This window comes from Aedes albopictus, chromosome 1 (assembly GCF_035046485.1).
Source record: "Aedes albopictus strain Foshan chromosome 1, AalbF5, whole genome shotgun sequence".
Lineage (NCBI taxonomy): Eukaryota > Metazoa > Arthropoda > Insecta > Diptera > Culicidae > Aedes > Aedes albopictus.
The window spans coordinates 185932595-185953854 of record NC_085136.1 but is presented as its reverse complement, the minus strand read 5'-3'; the positions used below and the strand labels follow the sequence as shown (position 1 = coordinate 185953854).

General features: G+C 42.2%; 2 protein-coding genes and 1 pseudogene across 3 annotated transcripts in view; all 3 read right to left on the bottom strand.

Annotated features, from left to right (window-relative positions):
• Positions 1–1000: 1000 nt before the first annotated feature.
• Positions 1001–5740, bottom strand: LOC109622735 (superkiller complex protein 2). The gene is made up of 7 exons (XM_020077172.3): positions 5595–5740; positions 4866–5529; positions 4136–4804; positions 2927–3903; positions 1787–2531; positions 1539–1717; positions 1001–1464 (listed from the first exon to the last, which is right to left on the bottom strand). The coding sequence occupies exons 1-7, from the start codon at positions 5604–5606 to the stop codon at positions 1093–1095; spliced, it is 3618 nt and encodes a 1205-aa protein (XP_019932731.3). The 5' UTR covers positions 5607–5740; the 3' UTR covers positions 1001–1092.
• A 3304-nt stretch (positions 5741–9044) lies between these two features.
• LOC109622734 (serine/threonine-protein kinase Warts) overlaps positions 9045–21260 on the bottom strand; it is a 53731-nt gene continuing 41515 nt past the window's right edge. The window contains exons 5-8 of one of the 2 annotated variants that reach the window (XM_020077170.3): positions 10086–10201; positions 9952–10024; positions 9696–9891; positions 9045–9580 (exon numbers count right to left, since the gene is read on the bottom strand). In XM_020077170.3, coding sequence (XP_019932729.3) covers positions 9152–9580; positions 9696–9891; positions 9952–10024; positions 10086–10201 — 814 coding nt within the window. In that variant the 3' untranslated portion in view covers positions 9045–9151. The remainder of the gene's footprint in view (positions 9581–9695; positions 9892–9951; positions 10025–10085; positions 10202–21260) is intronic. The other variant, XM_062845981.1, reaches the window with a different exon arrangement.
• On the bottom strand, positions 15027–17531 carry LOC115266470 (adenylate kinase-like; annotated as a pseudogene).

Sequence of the window (21260 nt, the reverse complement as noted above, 5' to 3'; positions counted from 1 at the left end):
AGCCCGTAAATCTAATCCTTCCACGTTCTTCGTAAACCAGAATCAAGTCATCTCGAACAAGCCCACTCCAGCAGATCAAATTGCCTCAAACTTCGTTTCCGTCAACTCCGCCATGCTGTCTAATCCGCCGGAGCCACCTTCTTCGCTGGCGGGAGAATGTTCGCGCACAACGCGAACGGTGTGCAGCGTTTCAACCCTGGTCTGTACAGTTGCCTTTTTCACTCTGCTGTTAGCCTTGTTTCCATAGCCCGTTCCCACCTGAATCTAATCCTCGTATAGAAAACACACAGCTAACCTCGAGTCGCCGCGAGTATTTCGGCCACCAACACTAACAAGCACCCTCATCCTATCCAACTCCAAGTCTCCACGCACGCACTACTACAAACAAATCCCCAGCTTGAGCTCTCGACCGACATGCAAGCCGACGAACGCGCCAACTGTCTCGCGCTGATTGGTTGGCGCCTTTTTCACACTTCAACCAATGCCCTGTCAACATGCAATAATAAGAAGAAGCTATTTATTATAAATATCGCACCCATTGTGAAGAGCATTCATTCAGTTTCTAGCCGTTGTATGGCACACTTCAATAAACCGTCCCAGTTCGATTCGAAGCAAAAAGCAGTTTTCTTTCTACGAAGCAGCCGAACCATTTGTCCTTCTTAGGACAGAGTTATTCAATCTAAAGTCTGAGCATCGACATTCCAGGCGTTCCTGAGGAAGGAACTGGCCGACACCCCTGGCATTCCGAAAAGGAATTGGCCGCTCCAGCAGGGATCCTCCAACCGAGAGGATTGCCCTCATCATCTAGTGTCCGTGATCGGACAAGCGTAACGATAGGTCCTTTTGAATCCCACTTATGCCAAGATAAATACCTTCTATTAATCAGTACGTGGTTGATTTGCGACTATATCCGCTGTAGTCGGAGAAATATGTTAGAAGAAAGCATGTTAAGCTCAATACAGGGTTTCTCAACTAGTGATTATCAATATGACGAACAATGTTGATAATCAAAATCAAATTTATTTAAAGGAAAAACTGATCAAAAATATATTTTATAAACATAAAAAACGTAAGAGACAAAACAATTCAAAACTATTCCATTACCGCAGCTTCAACTGCAATCGGTGTGGTCGACGTGTACAAACTTGCTGCGAACACAATGTCCCTTTTGATGGCATTTGATGCTTCTTCCATCTTGCTGTGTAGTACCGGATCGCCAATGATACGGGCGGCATCCTTCACGTTGCATAAGGTTTCATTTAGCTGTTGAATGCACCGCACAATGATACCTTCCTTGATATCGGTCAGTTCCATTATCTCCGCAAAAGGTTTATTCCGGGCCCATTCGTAAACGACCTCGATAAGTCCAAAGTTTAGCTCATCCTTTTCCAAAATGTCCGTCACGTTGTACATTTTCTCCACGTACCGGATATCGTTTTCGACCTCCTCGAACAATGCCTTTGCCTGGAATGTGAATATCGAAAACAAATTGATATACCTACATATGTCAATTTTAGTTTTACGAATGATTGACAAACCTTTTTCAACGTCTCGGTCATTTTTGGTTCTACTTCCGTCTTGGCCTGGAACACCAAACTGGACAACAAGGCGGCGATTTCCGCCGGTTGCAAATCGGTCAGAATGTTCCGAAGCACTAGCTCTGTTATCATAAGTTCATTCTGGCCCATTTCGCACGCGACTCGACCCTTCATAGCCACTGTAAATTAGTGATAAAATCAAATAATCGGTCGGAGTGATGCTGGGTGGTAGAAAAAATAATGCTCACCTTGCTGCATGTCATCAATGTACCTGAGTTCCTGTAGAACCTTTAATTTATTGCAATAATCCGGATACAGCGACATACTCTTGTACGAAACCTGAAACTTCAGATCGTCCAGCTTCTTCTCCACCTGCTTTCGGTCAAAAACAATTGCAAATTCGTGCACGAAATCGGCGATATCTGTGTAGGGCAGATATCTATCCAGAGCTTCCCTTGCTTTCTGTAGCTCTTCATTTTGCTTCAACTGGTTTAGCGTTAGTTGGTACTTTAGGCTTTCCAATTTTATACTTTCGTTAACTACGGCAGTGTTGAGTTCGGTAAGTGCAGCCATGGCATCCAGCACCGACTGCGAAGGCGGTTGATCTTTAAACCTAGGAATTTGTCTGTTGTCCCAGTTTTGGATGATTTTGGTCGGATCACATTTGATGGTTTGCTTTGTTACGTCCACTATATTGGTGTGGGTAATTTGCAGCACACAGTGTCCACCGATACCTTCCGGAATGAACTGACGATACTGAGCGGACAATGCCAGAATACGGTGCCACAGGTCGCCACGCTCGAGGGTTTCCGCTTCTGATGCGTTGGCATGCTGGTGGTCCAGAACAAGCACCTTGTATCGGGCCGATTTGTGATCCTGTTGCAGGACCGAAAGCAAAATAGCTAACTTATTACGATGGGTCTTATGGGTGATCACCAGTACCCGACCTGGTTTCATTTCGTTGGATACTTTTTGCGTTAGAAATACGAAAGGCTGTAAAGGATAAGAACATTCGATAAAATAATACGGATAAAAAAACCTTCAGTTTGTGATCTTCTATTTTTTTAGGCGATAATGGCGCCTGCTACGCCAGGTTGCATGTCAATGTGGAGAAAGGGAGAGAATAGTGCAATCGCTTGCCCACTTCATTGCGTTGAGTCCTTTGCGTCTGCACAAGGCCATGCGGATGTAGGCTCTCAGTAGATAATTGTGAAAGTGCTCATAGAAGCAGGTTTTGTCCCAGTGGGGACATTATTCCAAGAAATGAAAGATGTTGCTCTCTGTAATGACTACTGAAAGTATCCATATTTCATAACAAAGTTATACTTCTTTTGTAAATAAATGCCTCTACTTTTCTAGTGCTCCTAATTGAAAGTGTTTGTACTTACCATAAAGTCGTCCCACTTGGCTAAATAATGCACGGCCGCATCGTAAAACTGACACAGGGGTTTTAAGTGCTCGCTCAGCTCGTTCAGCTTGGAAATCTTTTCCTCCATCCGGCTCAGCTCTGATTTGCTTTCCGGTAGTTTCTGACGTTTTTCAAACTCCCTAAAACTATGCAGCATCATGTTTTCAACCGTAACCAGCTCCACCCTAAGCAGGTACAAGATCATGGCGTAGGTCAGCCTAAACTGCGATTCCAAACGCATGGGCTTCCCAAGAATCATATTTCGCAGATCGCTCTCGCTGGGCACATCAACCTTGCAGATGATAATAACGGTTCCGTTCTTATCCAGTCCTCGCCGTCCAGCTCGCCCAGCCATCTGGGTGTATTCCGCCGGTTGTAGCAGACGCGACGATTGACCGTCGAACTTTTTGGTTGAATCGAATATGACCGTCTTGGCCGGCATATTTACACCCATCGCGAAGGTCTCAGTAGCAAAAAGGATTTTGACGAGCCCCCGGGCAAACAGCATCTCTACAATTTCCTTCAGAATCGGAAGAATACCGCTGTGATGGATTCCGATACCCCGCTGCAGGCAGTTCTGAACCTGGATCACCTGCGGCAGGACACGATCTGGAGGCTTTAGCTTCTGCAGGCACAGTTGAAAGAACGAGTTGATAAAGTACTTTTCACTGGGAGTCGTCAGATCGCACGACATTAGGGCATTGGCATTGTTATCGCATCGGTTCCGCGATAGGGTAAACGCAACGACGGGCATCTTTTTGTTCTTCTCCAGATGGTGAATCAAGCCGACCCACAGGGTTTGCTCCTGCTTCTGATTGAATTGACCTTGGCGACCGGCATTTTTGGTGGTATTTTTAGCCAATTTTGCCTCTTTGGCCTTTCGATATCCGTCCATCAGGAAGTTACTCTTCTCATCAACGACAAGGAACAAATCGTCCTTTGTCTTGCCTCCGCATCCTGTGGAAAAAGAAACAAATAATTTAGAACAATAAAATCATTAGTCGTAGAACTTCAAGTAGCGTTTGCGTGTCACACACAGTAGAGCAACTGTGAAAAGAAAATGCAACTGATGTAAGTACAATACTCTATGTACAAACATTCCAGGCTAACTTTCTCAACCTTCAAAGGAATTTCCTGTCAGCTACTTACTATAGATAGTAGAGTTTACTCTACTATCTATACTACTTACCAGTGTAAAGATAATGCTCTAAAGGCACCGGTCTCTTGGGAGTGCTCACCACGTAGACCCGCTTCTTCTTGGTTTTGCCCACCCAGTTGGCAAACTCCAGCGTGTTGGGTACCGTGGCACTCAACATCACAATGCACACGTGATCCGGTAGTAGAATGAGCACTTCCTCCCACACGTGCCCCCGATCGGCATCCGTCAGGTAGTGAACCTCGTCGAAGATAACATATTCCAAGTCGCGCGTGATGTCACTTCCGCAGTACAACATCGATCGTAGAATCTCCGTCGTCATGATCAAGCACGAAGCGGTGGGATCGATTTGGATGTCTCCCGTGATCAATCCGACGTCCTCGAATGTGGTCTTGAAATCTCGGTACTTCTGATTCGACAGTGCTTTTATTGGTGAAGTGTAGATGGTTTTGGTCATATGCTTCTTGGACAAGGCAATGGCATATTCGGCAACCACCGTCTTGCCGGCGGAGGTGTGTGCAGCCACAAACACGTGATTGTGCTCTTCCAGCTTGATGATGGCCTGCTTCTGAAAAATGTCCAACTCGAAGGGATACTTGTGAGCCATATCCGGAATTCTTGTGTAAAAATCTGCAACCGGCTTCGATACGTCCAAGATTTCGGCCCACTCGGCTGAGGTAGAAGCATTTGCTCCGGTTTCACCTAGAAATCAAGATTAATAAGATTAGCTACGCGTATTAGAACATTTTCGATTTCATTTTACCAATTTTCAACACCTTTGCTGAACTTTGCTCTACATTTAATAGCGACTCGTCTAGACTGTCGTCCAGGGGCACTCTCTGTATACTGCTGGGATCAACACGAGGCGCATCGTCATCCTCTTCGCTGTCTTCCGAATCCCACATCCGCAGACCTTCCACTTCTTGTTCGATAGCAGACAAAAGATCCACAATGCCATCGTCGGAGCTCTTCACGTCGGCGAAAACCATGCCATTAGCGAAGCCCGGCGGACAGTTCTTCAGATTCTTCTCAAACACCGAATTGTCAATGTCCAGCATCTGGATGGCTTTCTCCGGTTCGTCGAAACCCCCGGGCCAGAAGGGAAAGTACGATGCCGACCCTCGGGTAGAATCATCCCCAGGGCCCGGTTCTCTCTTCAACGACATGGAATTCTTCGCGGTACTCCCGGCATTCTCGATTGGAATTTCAATGAAGTCAATTATCTTTCCGGTTTCCTGACAGCGCTCCGGAACGATCCGAGTGCTCAACGGTGCCGGGGGAATATCGTACAACGATTCCACGGTGGGCACACGCGGCTGGAAGTGCGGTTTCGGTTCATTGACCGGGATGACCGGCTCCAGGATATATTGCCGCAGCACATCCTCGGTGCTGTCCACTATCGGAGGAGGTTTCTGCCACCACGAAAACTGTTGACACAAAAAAGAATTTAAACACCTTGTAATAAATTAATTTAGTATATAATGCTACTTACATCTATGGACATTTTTCCGTAAAAATCGAAGATTTGTAGAAAATCTGTTACTGTTTTCCTTTGAGAACGGTTTCAGTGCACTGATCAAATTAATCGGTCACGCTAAGCATGTTTCACTCGACTTTTGTTTGAGAAGCGTATATTCCGTATTCATAAAAAATAAAATAATTATTATTCTTCTACAATTTAAATTTGAATTTTATTTATATACGATCTATAGACAAGATTAATGTAATAGATGTAAATTAATAGAAACTGTTTTAGCTACAGATTGAAATTTTATCTTTTTAAATATTTTTTGCGGGAACTCGGGAGCAGCCCACTAGTGTGCGAAGCAAAATTAGCGTGTTTGTTTTCGTCTGCCACGGCAAAATTTCTTGGTGGGTGACAGTGGGTAGAACTTGAAGGCGATTGGGATCATGGTTGATCCATGATGTTTACGTTGTCTGATTGATGTGTCATTTTTTTTCGATGTTTTAACGTTGAACAATTTTCGTCATTGAAATCAGATTTGAAAGCAGTTTTTTCGTTCAAATCAAAAGTTTTTGCTATGAAAATATATTCACTGTACTCTTAATAAGGAATAAAATAAATACAGTGAATATATTTTCATGGTCGGTGTTTTGATTTACAGCGAGAAAACTGCTTTTTTATTTTCCGAAAAATGATGACGGATGCTTGAGCCTTAAGACCCGAGCATACGGCTTTTTTAACGGTGTTTAGTTGTAATCCTAGTAAAAAAGATAATAGGGGTATTGCGGAGATTCCACCTGTTTAGACTCCTGCGCGAAAATTAGTTGCGTGGATTTTTATTGCGTGGGCCCACAGATATAAAAACAGACCGCGTCCTGGTGAATATTTCACGCTGCGTTGTTAAGTACACATTTGGTGAAAGTTTTGTATTGTAAACAAACATTTATAATGCACCTACGCTGTAAATTGGCCTTATCATTTATTTGCGTCGGAATCTATAAATCTTCGCAACGGGCAATACTCACTAAACAGATTAAATTGCTGCGTAAGCTATGATTATCTGCTTATTTGAAATGTTTCATGATTTTGCGAATGAAATAATCAAAGATTGCATTGGTGATTGCGATGTTTAATCAGTTTAATCAGTTTACGTTGTTAAGTGAATCCCCCTAATAATTAATTAATTATGCTTTCAAGTACTCATGTTCATGTAGTAACTTTTGTATCTTCTCTTCTCGTAAAACCTTCCATTGCTACTGTTTGATTCACTTCTACTGATATGATTAGCGCTGCTCTTTGCAATGCATTTCATATTTTTTCGATTGCGCTACTATTTTTTCCAAAATTTTGTAAAATAAAGCTCGACCATTAATTAGCAATCGTAAGCTAAACAACTTGCACCAAAGTCACGCACAAAGTTTGAACATCTAACTTTGTGGTAAGTGTTGGAAGCAGTTGTAAACAAAACAAACAGCGTTGCCGATTTGTCATATAAAACTTCCGCTCATCTCTATATAGAATTTTGCATCGAAATTTAACCTCAATTTTCTCTCCGAGAGAGAAAAGAACGGCAACGAATGGGAATCAAAACAAACCACCGGAAAATGTCAAAATTCGCGTGAGAGGGAAAAGGAAGGGACGAACGAGAATGAACCAAACGTTCATTCGTGACGTCACCTTGCAGAATTCTATTGACAATTTATTTGAGCTAACTTTTAATTTTACCAGCCGTGTTCATCCAAGGGCGCTTAGAAATCCTCTATAGAATTCTGCAAGGTGACGTCACGAATGAACGTTTGGTTCATTCTCGTTCGTCCCTTCCTTTTCCCTCTCACGCGAATTTTGACATTTTCCGGTGGTTTGTTTTGATTCCCATTCGTTGCCGTTCTTTTCTCTCTCGGAGAGAAAATTGAGGTTAAATTTCGATGCAAAATTCTATTTGTTCTGGTAACAAAAATAAAACTGTTTGGAGCAAATCGAACGTCACATTTGAAGCAAATTCAATCCATTTTTGAAACAAACATGCATCTTCTGACAGGCGCTGTCCATAAACTGCGTAGACTCATTTTTGGCCATCTCGGACTGTAGGGGGCTGTCCATTTATTACGTAAGGCAATTTTCACGATTTTTCGACACCCCCACCCCCCCCTTGTAAGATTTTTTGTATGAAAGCCCAAGTATTTTTGTATGACGCGTAAGATTTCTCAAACCCCCCCTCCCCCCATAAACCCTTACATAATTAATGGACGGCCCCTAGACACTATAGATTCCATAGACTCGCGGAGGCATGGTTGAGGAATACGATTTTAGTGTGTTTTGCCGTGAATTTAGGGCGTACCGAGCGAATGTGACGTCACGCAATCCATTGACGCTACACGCTAACCTGAAACTACCCATCGACTGGGTCGATTCGACCCGGATTTTTATGTTGTTAGCAGTTGTCAAAATCCGGGTAACCCGAAAACCCAGATTCGCTGAATTTGGGTAAAGATCTGGGTAATCGGCACTTTGTCACTTTTCGGCTTGAGAATATGGCGGCGGTCAAGAGAACGCTGGAAGCTATGAATGTTTTCGCGAAAAATATGCCGATAAATGACGGGAAAACAGTGGAATTATTCCGGGGAACTGTTTTCCAGTGAATAGCACGTGGCAACTGAGAGCTTTTTAATCAAAATCTAATTTAGAAATAAATTAACAAAATCAAGGCCCCGGAGGAGCTGGGTATCGTTTACCCAGATTTTGCCACCAACATCGGTAACCCAGATTTGAGTAAAGGGGCCTTTACTCAGTTTAGAGTAAAGTGCCCCACACAATGCATACGTTTGCGTGTGCGTGACAGTAGTTTGACACATTTCCCATGGGAAAACTGTCAAAAAAACGCAAACCTCGACGGAACGGACGCTATGTGTTCCAGGCTTAACTGCAGTTTTGCTCAGTCTGGGTCGCTTTGACATCAATCTGGGTAACTGAGGGTTAGCGTGTATTGAAATCGTGACGTCATGCTCGTTTGGCTACAGTTGTCTACGCCTCCGCGAGTCTATGGAATCTATAATGTCTATATCTCGGACCACCCCCCTCCCCCCTCGTAGACTTTTGTCCATACAAAATTTTCGAAATTTGTATGGAGCGTAGACTTTGGCCAGACCCCCCCGTCCCCCCTAAGAGTCTACGTAGTTTATAGACAGACTCCTACGAATTTGTGTGACTTGCTTAAGGCTCAAGCATCCGTCATCATTTTTCGGAAAATAAAAAGCAGTTTTCTCGCTGTAAATCAAAACACCGACCATGAAAATATATTCACTGTATTCTATTCCTTATGTAGAGTACAGAGAGAATATATTTTCATAGCAAAAACTTTTGATTTGAACGAAAAAACTGCTTTCAAATGTTTGATTTTGACGATGATTTCAATGACGAATTGTTCAACGTTAATGCTAATGTTGGAATTTCTGAAGAGAAACAAAACACGTTCTATAATTATAATAATTATTTTTACATATCGTACTTTTAAATATAATTGCTAATATTTTAAGAGTATTAACATAATTTTCATATATATAGTTGTTAGTAAAACTCTCCGCATTTCATACATATATAGCTTCGGTCTGATTGTCGCTAGCGTCGAGCGATATTTTATGATCACCATCGTCGTCGAAAAATCGCCGAAAAGTGAATTCGAAAAATCCATGATGAAAGGGTTTGCTGCTGTCGAACATATCGTCGAAGCTCTGGCCGCTTTCCTCGCAGGACGAGTCGTGCAGCTTCCCCGGATCAATTGGATCGAAGTTTGATGTGTCAGTAGCATATTTGATTTTTGGTTCGTACGGTGCCGGTTGGTTCCGCAAATCCTTCGTAAAGTCGATGGTCCGGAAGAATGGGTGGGACTTGATTTTGTTCACGTCCCTCCCCATGCGTTCATCCTCGTTTTTGCACAGCCGAAGGATAATATCTTGTCCCTCCGGTGAAAGCTTTGCTTCCGGAGGTATTTTCAACGTTTGCCGCCAGTTAATCACCTAAAATGAGAAACATGTGTCAAAAAAGTTACCGAAGAGCATCTTGAGCAGCTTTCAAGCTTTTTTAAAGCATTTGTTATGTTTTTTTTTTTCAGCAATTGCAAAGCAGACGTACCTTGATCTGGGTTTCTTCTGCCGTAGCTGCTAGGAAAGGAGGTTGACCCACCAGCATTTCGTATAATATCACACCGACACTCCACCAGTCGCACAGCTGAGTATATCCACTCCGTAGTAGAACCTCAGGAGCAATGTAGTTCGGTGTACCGACGATAGAGTGAGCTTTCGCTCGGTTTTTCTCTCTGAATTTTCGCCTAAAATCGAGAAATAACAATCTTTATAAGAACTGCCTTCGGATCAATCGGAGGGCTTACCTTTCCAAAGGGGGTGGAATCTCCGAACCAGCTTTGCTCCACGCTTCCATTGAGTCTTGCCGCGCATGATCTCCTTAGGGAAAACATGTTAATGTATAAAAAACGAGACTGAAAGTGTACACAAAAAAACTCACCATTCTTTTGATAGTACTTAGAATCATGCGTCCAGCGAAACCCCGTGCAGAGTCCAAAGTCGGTTAGTTTGATGTGACCTTTCTTATCAATCAGTACGTTATCCGGTTTAATGTCCCTGTTGACGAAGTAAAGTACAATAGTGTTAGAAAACCTGTCGCCATACCTAGCAGCGTTGGAGTTCGTAGAACGACATAAGCAAAAGTTGAAATATTTGCCCACTGGGTGCTGCAATCAGTCCCTGCTCTAATTCGATCTCGTTTGTGATTGCTTTAGATTTTCTCTTCTCATATCGGTATGCCCAGCCCTACAGGATGCTGGACCATGCTGCTTGGGTCCAGCACACATTTCCTAAATTAAAGTAGTACCTAATACTGATATAATCGCTCTCTGTCGATCACCATTTTAACGATCCGATTGATTTCAATATTCGATAGTTCAAGCATAACTTTTCAATCCGACGTAACTCGAGAATGTAAACAAATCCGGGTTAACTGCTGCATGCATGATTCATAAAGCAAATTGAAGAATCCACATTACTGTTTGATGATTTATTGCTTAATTTGTTTAACTAAGCATATTTTTCGAAACGACGTATCTAACTATTTTGATGTTTACAACTTTACTGATAGATACACCGTTTTGATATATGAGAAAACCAAACGACGTATCTAGCCAAAATCAAAAGTAACAGATACACCAAACTGGCACCATATAAAAGCGACGTATCTGGCATGACGTATCTCGAACCAACCCGGTGTATGTGTATTTTTGTCAAAATTCATTGTGTAAATGATATGGAATGAGTAGGTTTTGTTCCTTACCTAGTGCGTGCAATATCCCTGGTGATGTTAAGCACGAAAAAACTTATGAAAAGTCTTTTTATAAAAAACTATTTTAGTGAAATGGTCGTCAACATTGACCATGAATTTACTCAGATCAGTGAAAAAGTTAGATACGTCGATTTGAAAAATTATGCTTGAGTTGGTCTACCTAAGACCTAAGAAGACCCTCCCCTGGACATCCCCCAAGACGCAACGTTTGTTGCTCCCTTCAAAGAAACTTCGTTTCCATTTTCAATTCATTCAGATGTGGTAGATTTTCGTTCTAAATCTTATGCAGGTATGCTGTATTCACAAAATACGCGAACACGAGACGGAACACAACACTTATCGTTCTTACTAATTGAAAGGAACTTTAAAAATTACCTTTTTGGTCGACCGGTTTCGGGCTCGAAGTTGCCCATCTACGGGACGATGTCCGACTGATTATTCACATACAAACACACTTTCATACTTATTCACGGCATGCGACAATTCAGTTTACGGTAGAAAAGTAAAATGACGGACAACTACCCTTTTTAGACCTGTTGGTCTCAAGAACAGCGGACAAGAAATTAAAGTTCGGAATCTACCTACCGTAAACCTACTTCCACGGACTGCTACATTACGTCTGATTCAAACCATTATGGCGCTCAAAAACAAGCAGCTTTGCATTCCATGGTTCATCGCCTCTTCAGTATTCCGATGCAAAAGGACGATTTCGTAACGGAATGGGATAAATTCCATAATGCGGCACTGGTGAACGGATATGGAAAGGAGTTCGTGGACAAAATTCTTCGAAAACACCAAAGAAAAAAGCACAGACTGGATGCAACAACCCTTTGTCCGGAGAAAGAAGAAGCCCAGAGGATAAGCCTTCCGTTTTATCCCAAATTGACGAACCCAGTTTAGGCTGTCCTGAAAAGCCACGGTTTTCACGTGGTATACATAAGTGGTAACACTTTGAAGGACCACTTGTGCAACCTTAAGGACAGAGTAGCATCTGGGGCAAAATCCGGTATATAGAGTAAGGTGGGCAAAAGTTCGACCCTAGTTGAAAATTCAACTTATTTAAAAAAATCGAAGCAGATAAAAATAAATAAATACGGTGTGGGGATTCTACCATCCATGAGCTAAAATTTTGCTGAACAAAGTTACGCCAAATGTCTTTACAATTTTGAGTTACAACACTTTTTGTATGTGTGTGTTTTATTCGAACTCTTGCCCCACCACTGGGGCAAAAGTTCGAATCTAGTGTTAGTGGAATTTCGCTAACCGTAGGACACTATTTTGACACTTTGGTAATAGGAATACCTGAAACCACATAATATTTATTTATTTATTTATTTATTGTGATTACCTCCATCTGACAAAATGTCTTAATGAAGCTTAAAAATAAAAAAAAATGCCTCATATCGTACAATTAATTAAAAACATTGGTCATGAACAAAAACAACTAACTCATGGTACGGAAGTATGACGTAAATCGTTGCTGGAGTGTGGAAACAGATACATTAAAGTCGAAAATGTGAGCTACGGTGTTGAAAGTTTCCGACATAAAACGAACAGGGTCGTGCTGTCCATAAGCGGTGTTGCGACCTTCCAACCTGAGGAGGTTTTGCCTCCGGAGCGATCGTGCTGGAGCATTTATGTTTATTCTGGCCAAAAGTGGAGAAGAATCAACGCTGCCGTTACTTGACCACGAACATAGTCTGCGCGATTCGGCGTCTATTCTCCAAAGTGTCGATTCCCAGTAGTTGACAGCGGTCATGGTAGGGAGTCATGCGTTGATCATTTTGCCAAGGAAGATTCCTCAGCGCGAAACGCACGAACTTTTTCTGGATTGATTCGATGCGAGATATCCAGGTGGTTTGATAAGGGCACCACACGACGACGGCAAACTCAACAACGGACCGCACAAGTGCACAATACAGTGATTTTAAACAAACCGGATCGCGGAATTCATTAGCGATTTTCATTATAAAGCCAAGCTGTCTGTTCGCTCTCGATATAACGTCTTCATAGTGGAACCGGAATGTAAGCTTTTCATCTAGGATGACGCCGAGGTCGCGTATACGGTGCACTCGTTCCAGAGGTATACCAGATAGCGTATATTGGTACATGATCGGTTTCAGTTTTCTGCTAAAGCTTATCACCTGGCATTTGTTAACACTCAAGGTTAGGCAGTTATTCACGCACCACTGCTCAAATCGGCACAAGAGCGACTGTAGTTCAATACAGTCACCAAGGCTATTGACAACCATGTATATTTTGGCGTCATCGGCATAAAACAGTCTCACTCCAGGCGGCAGAATTAAAGAAACATCGTTGATGAAGAGCGAGAAGAGTAGCGGCCCAAGGTTACTACCTTGTGGGACTCCAGAGACATTTCGGAAGTGCTCGGATTGGCAGGGTCCCAGTTTAACACACAACGATCTACCAGTCAAATACGATCTGAACCAGTCCACGCATTCTCGAGCTACTCCAATCTTTGCCAATTTTTCAAGTAGTATTCGATGGTCAACCCTGTCGAAGGCAGCCTTGAGATCGAGGTAAACAGCATCCACCTGCATTCCGGCGTCCATTGCCGGCAGGCACGTTGAGATGAATTGCGTGAGGTTGGTGGTAACTGACCGTTTTGGAAAAAACCCGTGTTGGTCGATTGAGATGTAGTGTCGACAAGAAGCAAACAGTGCATCGTTTACTATAATTTCGAATACTTTAGAGCAGGCAGAGAGCGAAGTTATTCCACGGTAGTTACCCACATCGCGTTTGTCTCCTTTTTTATGGACTGGGAACAGGAACGAATGCTTCCAGCTGTTCGGGAATTGCTTGCATTGAAAGGAGAGGTTGTAAATCGTAGCTAAGGGTTCTTGAAGAACGGAATGATAGCGCTTTAGCAATACTGGAGGTATTCCATCAGGCCCCACAGAGTACGAAAATTTTAGCTTCCTTATCGCTCTAGTGACATCTTCAGCATCGATCCGAAAACAGTTGAAGTCCAGTACATCAGACGGCGTGTCAAAAACAGCTCTTTCGACTTCAGAGGGAGTTGGTACAAAATCGTTAAAAGCCATGTTGAACTGAGCAGCAAACAGTTCGCATTTTTCTTCAGCAGAATTGGCTGAGTTAGTTCCGAGAAACATCGAAGTTGGCAATCCGTCTTCATTCCGCTTTGATCTAACAAACGACCAGAACTGCTTAGGGTTCGACCGAAGATTACGTTGAGTGCGATCTAAGTAACGTATATACAGGAGCTTGTTGTATTCCCTGTACTCCCGACTCGCGATGTTAAACTGCTGCTTGAGATACGATGAGCGACAATTGCAATATCACGGAGAAAAATATATAGTTATATTAATCATATTGCGGTCGCGAACAAGCATATTTGTGCACTGACTTTTATATAAGCCCTCTTTGAGATTGTATTGCGCATAATTCCATAGGACGAAGCATAACAGAAGCTTGAAATTATTAGAATTGATGAACTGATTAGAGCATAAAATATGGTTGACTCCATCATATTATGCATACATCAAGAATATTTATCGTTGATGGTTTGACAGCTCATTTATTCTCATGGTGGATTCGAGCATGTTCATGCTTAACTTAACCCCTCTTAACCCTAAACTTGAGACTTAAACTAACTGTATTTGATGGTTGTTTGAGGCATACACAAAAAATCGTTCAAATGAGGTTATGTTGTATTTCTATAATCAAAAGCATTAAATTTGAGATGAACATTTATGTAATGGTCGTATTTTAGTGCAATATGTTCTAATTGTAAGATATTGCACTAAAAACCACCATTACCGGAACGTTCACTCGTTCACTTATCAAAAACATGTCCTTGCATATGCTTTATTTTTAAGTTTATACAAATGATGCAGATATGTACTATCAAAGTTCTCGAATTATAAGCAACGCACTTTGTCAGGAATTGACCCGGAAGTGCAATCCGAGCTGGGCTAAGTAGTCGGCCAGATGTTTGGTCTGCTTGTGGTAGAATTCCAGTCGTTTCATTGGAACCTTCGGTGGAACGAACACTTCGTGATATGACCGGCCGCTGGACTGTTGGATCAAACGACCGGTGGTACGACGCACCAGCCAGGGGACCCGCATGCGGCAAGGTAGGCCTACTGCTCATCTTTAGCGAGTGTGTTAGTGTGACTGGCAACGCGACCAGAAGCATGGCCGAATCCTGCTTGGAAATCGGTTTGTTTTGTCGATGGGGGTGGCCCGCGAAATCGCAGTGTGTTGTTTGGGAAGGTCCGCTCGATGCATGTTAGGTAGGCGTAGTTTGTTCGAGTTTGACGTGCCTGCACCCTCCCTGGCACCAGCAGATGCCTGTCGAATCCGAACTCCAAAACCGCATCCAGTCCGGTCTTGCGCTTCTCCAGCATGTTGTTTAGTTTCTCGGCTTGCACAACCGTCCATGGATTGGCTTGGGCAGTGGAAATCATCCAGGAGGAATCCATTTTTGATCTCCTGTTTGTCCAGATTGGAACCGATCATGTTCATCACCAGGTCATTGAACACAAACTTGCCCTCGTTCATTTTGATGTGGGTGCCCAGCTTGGAGCCGGCGACAATTTCCGCTCGCAGCATATCACCGGTCGAGAGGGGGAATACGCATTTTTTTTCCTTTTGCAGTGGAGCCTGGTTTCCCTTGCCCAGGACAGGATTGCATTGATTCCGGTGGCTGGCTCTTGCTCCGGGTTCGGTGCTACGGTTGCTGTATTTTGGGCCATCTTCAATCGGTGGTGTATCTGCACCCAGAAAACACTAAAAACAACATTTATTTACAACATAAGTTTGCGACTGCATGCAATTCATTACGGTGGCGTACTTACCTAAAGATGAGCAATTTACCAAAAGCACACTATTGACTCCCCCGTGAAGAAACAATCACGCAATGGCTAACTACCGCTGCTGCCGCCATGATAAACAATGAATGAGAAGGCAGCAGTCAGGAGGCCCGGTCAATACGGGTTCAAGTAATGACATTATATGCTTGGTTCAAGCGTTTGATGGTTGGTGCTCAATGAGGTTGATTTGAATGCAACGTATGCTTGGTGTAGGCATCAAATCATTGTGAAGCATATCTTCGAAGCTTGAGAGAACTGTAGAAAAGGTTATATCAATCATAACACATTTCTGTCAGTGATCTGCGAAGCGCAGCGGAACGACGGCGTTTTAGTGAGCGCAATCTATTATTTGCCCAAAGCGGTTTCGGAGCGGGTCTTACAAGAGGCACGTGCGTTGATACAATACGACTAACAGTATTTGTGAAATATTCAACAGCGTCGTTGACGTTCTCTGCCGAGCTTAGGGGACTCCAATCAACAGAAGTCAGAGCAGCGTTCGGCTCTTCGGAAATCGAGAGAATTTGAGTCGTAGGTGGCTTCAAATGAGACAGGCGCCGTGTAACGAACATTTACTTCCAAGGGCGGGTGACTCTGGTCGACAGGTACGAGTGGTTCTGCAGCTGCAGTCACAGAGCAATTAGGAAAGGCTGCATCATTAAGAAGAACGAAATCTAGTACGCGTCCTCTGATGTTTTCGATTGCGTTGATCTGCGTTAAGCCGTGGAGGTTGAAGCCGTCTAAAAGCACCTTACTAGCGACTGGAAGGTTAGACCGATCCAGATCTACCGATGGAGGCTCGGGCCCAGAAGGAGTCCATAGAATCGATGATTGATTGTAATCGCCAAACAACAGAGCGTAGTCATGGGAGCCGAGGCAGGAAATAACAGATCCAATGGAGTCTACATGATTATGAACGTCAGTCAGATTACTTTTGCGATCCGGTGGCAGGTAGAGGACACCGATGCTGATAACGAACTTTGTCATGTCAAACCGAATCCACAGTTGTTCTAGGGAATCATCTATAATGGCAGGGTCACAGTAGCTGCTGATACTCGGTGAAACGGCAATGAGAACTCCTCCACCTCTGGATTTCCTGCTATTGACAGGACTACGATCGGTTCTGTACACGCTGTAATGATTTCCAAAAAGCTGTGCAGAGAAGATGGAATCATCTTCAATGTTTGAACTGGAATACACTTTAAAATACGATCTGGATTTTATCCAAAACAGGGTTAAATTTACTACACCAAAAATTAGTAGTTTTCCGCCAAACTCGGATAAAACAACTTTTTTTTTCAACTTCAATCGAATTTTCTCACTAATTTCATCATTTTTGGAGATAATATGGACATTTTGTAGAACTTTAGGTTTTTACCTAAAGTTGCCGAATGACTCGAACTTTTGCCCCACAGTTCGAACTTTTGCCCCACTATGTGTAAAATATGATTTTCAAATCATTTATGCAAAAAGTTTTACATGCTAAAGCATCTTCAAAATATACCTAGTTACGCCCCAAAATAAAATATTGAATTCAATTTCATTACAATTCCATTCCATGCGTTCGAAAGACCATCGCATATTACAATTTTTCGATCAAAAACCAACATTTTGTCATCACTTTTCGAAAAATTAAATTTTCATAATTTTTAAAGTGAAAGGCTCTTTTTAAAATGGCTTCGAACAACCTTGACACCCGAAAGAAATAATTTTAATTGAGCTCAAAAACTTCAAAAGAAACTCTTACCCCACTCGAACTTTTGCCCCACTTTACTCTACGAAATTCCATGCCAAGACTGTCCTGCGGTAGAGTAAAGTGGGGCAAAAGTTCGAGTGGGGCAAGAGTTTCTTTTGAAGTTTTTGAGCTCAATTCAAATTATTTCTTTCGGGTGTCAAGGTTGTTCGAACCCTTTTTGAAAAAGAGTCGATCACTCCAAAAAATATGAAAATTGATAAATATTTCGAAAAGTTATGACAAAATGTTGGTTTTTGATCAAAAAATTGTAACATACGATGGCCCTTCCAACGCATGGAATGAAATTTTAATTAAATTGAATTCGGTATTTTATTTTGGGGCGTAACTAGGTATATTTTGAAGATGCTCTAGCATGCATAACTTTTTGCAAAAAAGATTTGGAAATCGTATTTTACACATAGTGGGGCAAAAGTTCGAGTTGTGGGGCAAAAGTTCGAGTTGTGGGGCAAAAGTTCGAGTCATGTGGCAACTTTAGGTATAAACCTAAAATTCTGCAAAATGTACATATTATCTCTAAGAGTGATGGAATTAGTGAGAAAATTCGATTAAAGTTGAAAAAAAAGTTGATTTATCTGAATTTGGCGGAAAACTACTAATTTTTGATGTAGTAAATTTAACCCTGATTTGGGTAAAATCCAAATCGAATTTTAAAGTGTATTCCAGTTCTGACATCAAATATTAAGTGGTTTCAGGTATTCCTATTACCAAAGTGTCAAAATAGTGTGCTATGGTTAGCGAAATTCCACAAACACTAGATTCGAACTTTTGCCCCAGTGGTGGGGCAAGAGTTCGAATGAAACACACACATACAAAAAGTGTTGTAACTGAAAATTAAAAAGACATTTGGCGTAACTTTGTTCAGCAAAATTTTAGCTCATGGATGGTAGAATCACCACACGGTATTTATTTATTTTTATCTGCTTCGATTTTTTGAAATAGGTTGAATTTTCAACTAAGGTCGAACTTTTGCCCCACCTTACTCTATATATTGGCCAAACCCACCGAAAGTTCAGAGTTCATTTGCGTGACAATGAAGGCGTGTAACGTCACATGTTTGCTTATAATAATATTTTTATAGTAACCAAAATTAGTAAATTATACAAACTACATACCTGTATATTCTCTAACATATGTATGTTTGTAACGCATTACGTGTAACGCGCAACGCACTATGTGTTACGTGTAGAATGTCATAGATAACTAGCAGACCACACAAAAATTTATAAAAATATGTCATACAAGTGGATTGTTTGTTAAAACTTAGATCTAAACATTAATGGAACGGATTGACCTCGGTTTTTTTTTCTGCACCGGTATTCTAGTATGGTCAATATGGAGTGAAAATAGTGATATGAGAAACCGATTGAGGAAAGCACGTAAGCGATATTTTCGAACGAAAAGCGAGGACCAGGAAGCAGTTGTGAGGGAGTTAGAGCGCCAATTAAACTCTCTGAACCAAGCCTGCTTTAGGTCGTACGTTTCCCGTGTCGAAAACGATTGCAAGGAAAACCTGCAGCATTTATGGAGACACATTCGCCAACGAACAGCGACCAATGGAATACCACAAAACGTTTTCTACAGAGATCCCACCTCTACGTCACCGTTCGAGCATGAAAATTTATTCTCGTGTTTCTTTCAAAGTGTGTCAAGTAATAACTCACCACCTTTGGATTAACAATACTTGAATAGTCTGCAGACGTACAATCTCAACATACCGCTAATCCCCTTTGCTGAGGATGACGTGGAGACGAAGCTGTCTCGCATCGACGCCTCGAAGGGACCCGGCCCAGATAAGCTGCAACCTTCGTTCTTCAAAGCGTGCTGCTCCTCGTTGACCTTTCCTTCTACGTTGCTCTTCAACCGTGTGATGAGAGAAGGATGTTCTCCCGAGTGGAAGATGGCGGCAGTTACACCTATCCATAAAACTGGTGACATCCACAACGTTGAAAATTACAGGGGAATATCTATCCTGAATTGCCTGCCGAAGGTATTTGAGAGTATGCTGTTAGACATCATATACCCGTCGGTGCACCGCATCATCGCTGATGAACAACATGGGTTTGTCAAGAAAAGGTCCACTACTACTAACTTGATGAGCTACGTATCTTTCTTGAAATACGAAATGGAAAAACTGCAGCAAGTGGACGCCATCTACGTGGATTTCTCGAAAGCCTTCGACCGTGTTCCCCACACTCTCGCTGTCGAGAAACTAAAGCGATATGGCTTTCCAGCATGGTTTACCAATTGGATTTATTCGTATCTGACGGATCGTAGTGCATACGTCAGTTTCAGCACCGTTTCCTATCGCCTCAGGCGTACCGCAGGGTAGTCACTTAGGACCGCTTCTTTTTGTGTTCTTCGCTCTTGACCTCTGCACTGTAATCAAACCAGCTAAAATAATGTACGCTGACGATCTGAAGTTCTTCCGTGTTGTGACATCGCTCGTGGACTGCTGTGCGCTACAAATGGATATTGATGCCTTGCTGGACTGGTGCAAGAAGAACGGTATGGAAGTTAACATCGCGAAATGCAACGTAATAACTTTTTCACGACTGCGCTCACCGACTAATTTTGAGTACAAGGTGGGTACTACCGTAGTAGAGAGAGTCGCAGCTGTCAAGCATCTCGGCGTCATACTTGATTCGAAGCTAACTTTCTCGGAGCATAGGGTAACCAATATAATTTGGACCCCCATATATTTTGGACCCTCTGTGTCCTTTTACCACAACTTACACAGGTTTAATGTTGAGATGACGAAATTTTTTATAATCATTCGCTAAATAAGATCGCTCTGCACGGGCAGCAATCATTTCCTCACTGGAAATATCCTTATTTGCCTTGAAATTATTTTTTACCAAGCTCATCATCCGTGCGAGTGTCGCATCATGTTTACAAAGAGATTGGGGTGCTGAGGAAACTTGCAGATGTAAACAAAAACGTTTATCATTCTAGCGCATTAAATTCGCAAAGTTCGTCTAACCAGCTCTTGTCGATCAAGTAATTAGGATGTGATCCAGCATATTCAAGCGGCAAATTCTTCCAAAATAGTTTCAAACGAGTTTAAGGTTGAAGGATTCGTCATTGATAAAATCGTCATCATTGAAAATGCAAAAGCAGTTTTCTCGTTCAAAACTAAAATTTACGCAGTGAAAATGTATTCACTGTGTTGTGGGTGGGGAATAGATCACAGTGAATACATTTTCACCGCAGGCGATTCAGTTTTGACCGAGGAAACTTTGCTTTTGCATTTTCAAAGATGACGATTATATTGATGACGAATCCTTCAACCTTAAACACCGGGTGTCCAAAATATATACTGAAGAGCAGTGGTGCTCATCCTGCGGCCCGCGGGCTGCATGCGGCCCTCCAAGCCTTAAGATGCGGCCCGCGGAGTACTTTAAGACGAATCGAAATTTTTCAACGATTATTTGAAATAACTCGTTAAATTTATTAAGAAATCAAACAAAAAAAATGCTGATCAATTTTCACTGTGTTGAACACAAATTAAATGATAAATAAACAAAAAGAACAATCCGTTCTGGTAAGATTCGAAATCGCAACTCCGAAATATTTCGGCATTTCAGCTAAGTCACGAAGCCAGCTTATACTTATTTATAGGTGGTACGAATCAAATGAAAGTATGTTAAAAATGTAATCTTGAATCATTTAAAAATTAGTTGCAGTTTTCATGCGCAGTCAATGCAGCGCTGATCAAATATTTCTAATTTCGCCATT

Coding starts and splice junctions, on each gene's coding strand:
- LOC109622735 (XM_020077172.3), bottom strand. Junction 3,904..4,135: donor AGAGCATTATCTTTACACTG/GTAAGTAGTATA, acceptor CTTTTTCCACAG/GATGCGGAGGCAAGACAAAG. Junction 1,718..1,786: donor CATTGATGACATGCAGCAAG/GTGAGCATTATT, acceptor ACTAATTTACAG/TGGCTATGAAGGGTCGAGTC.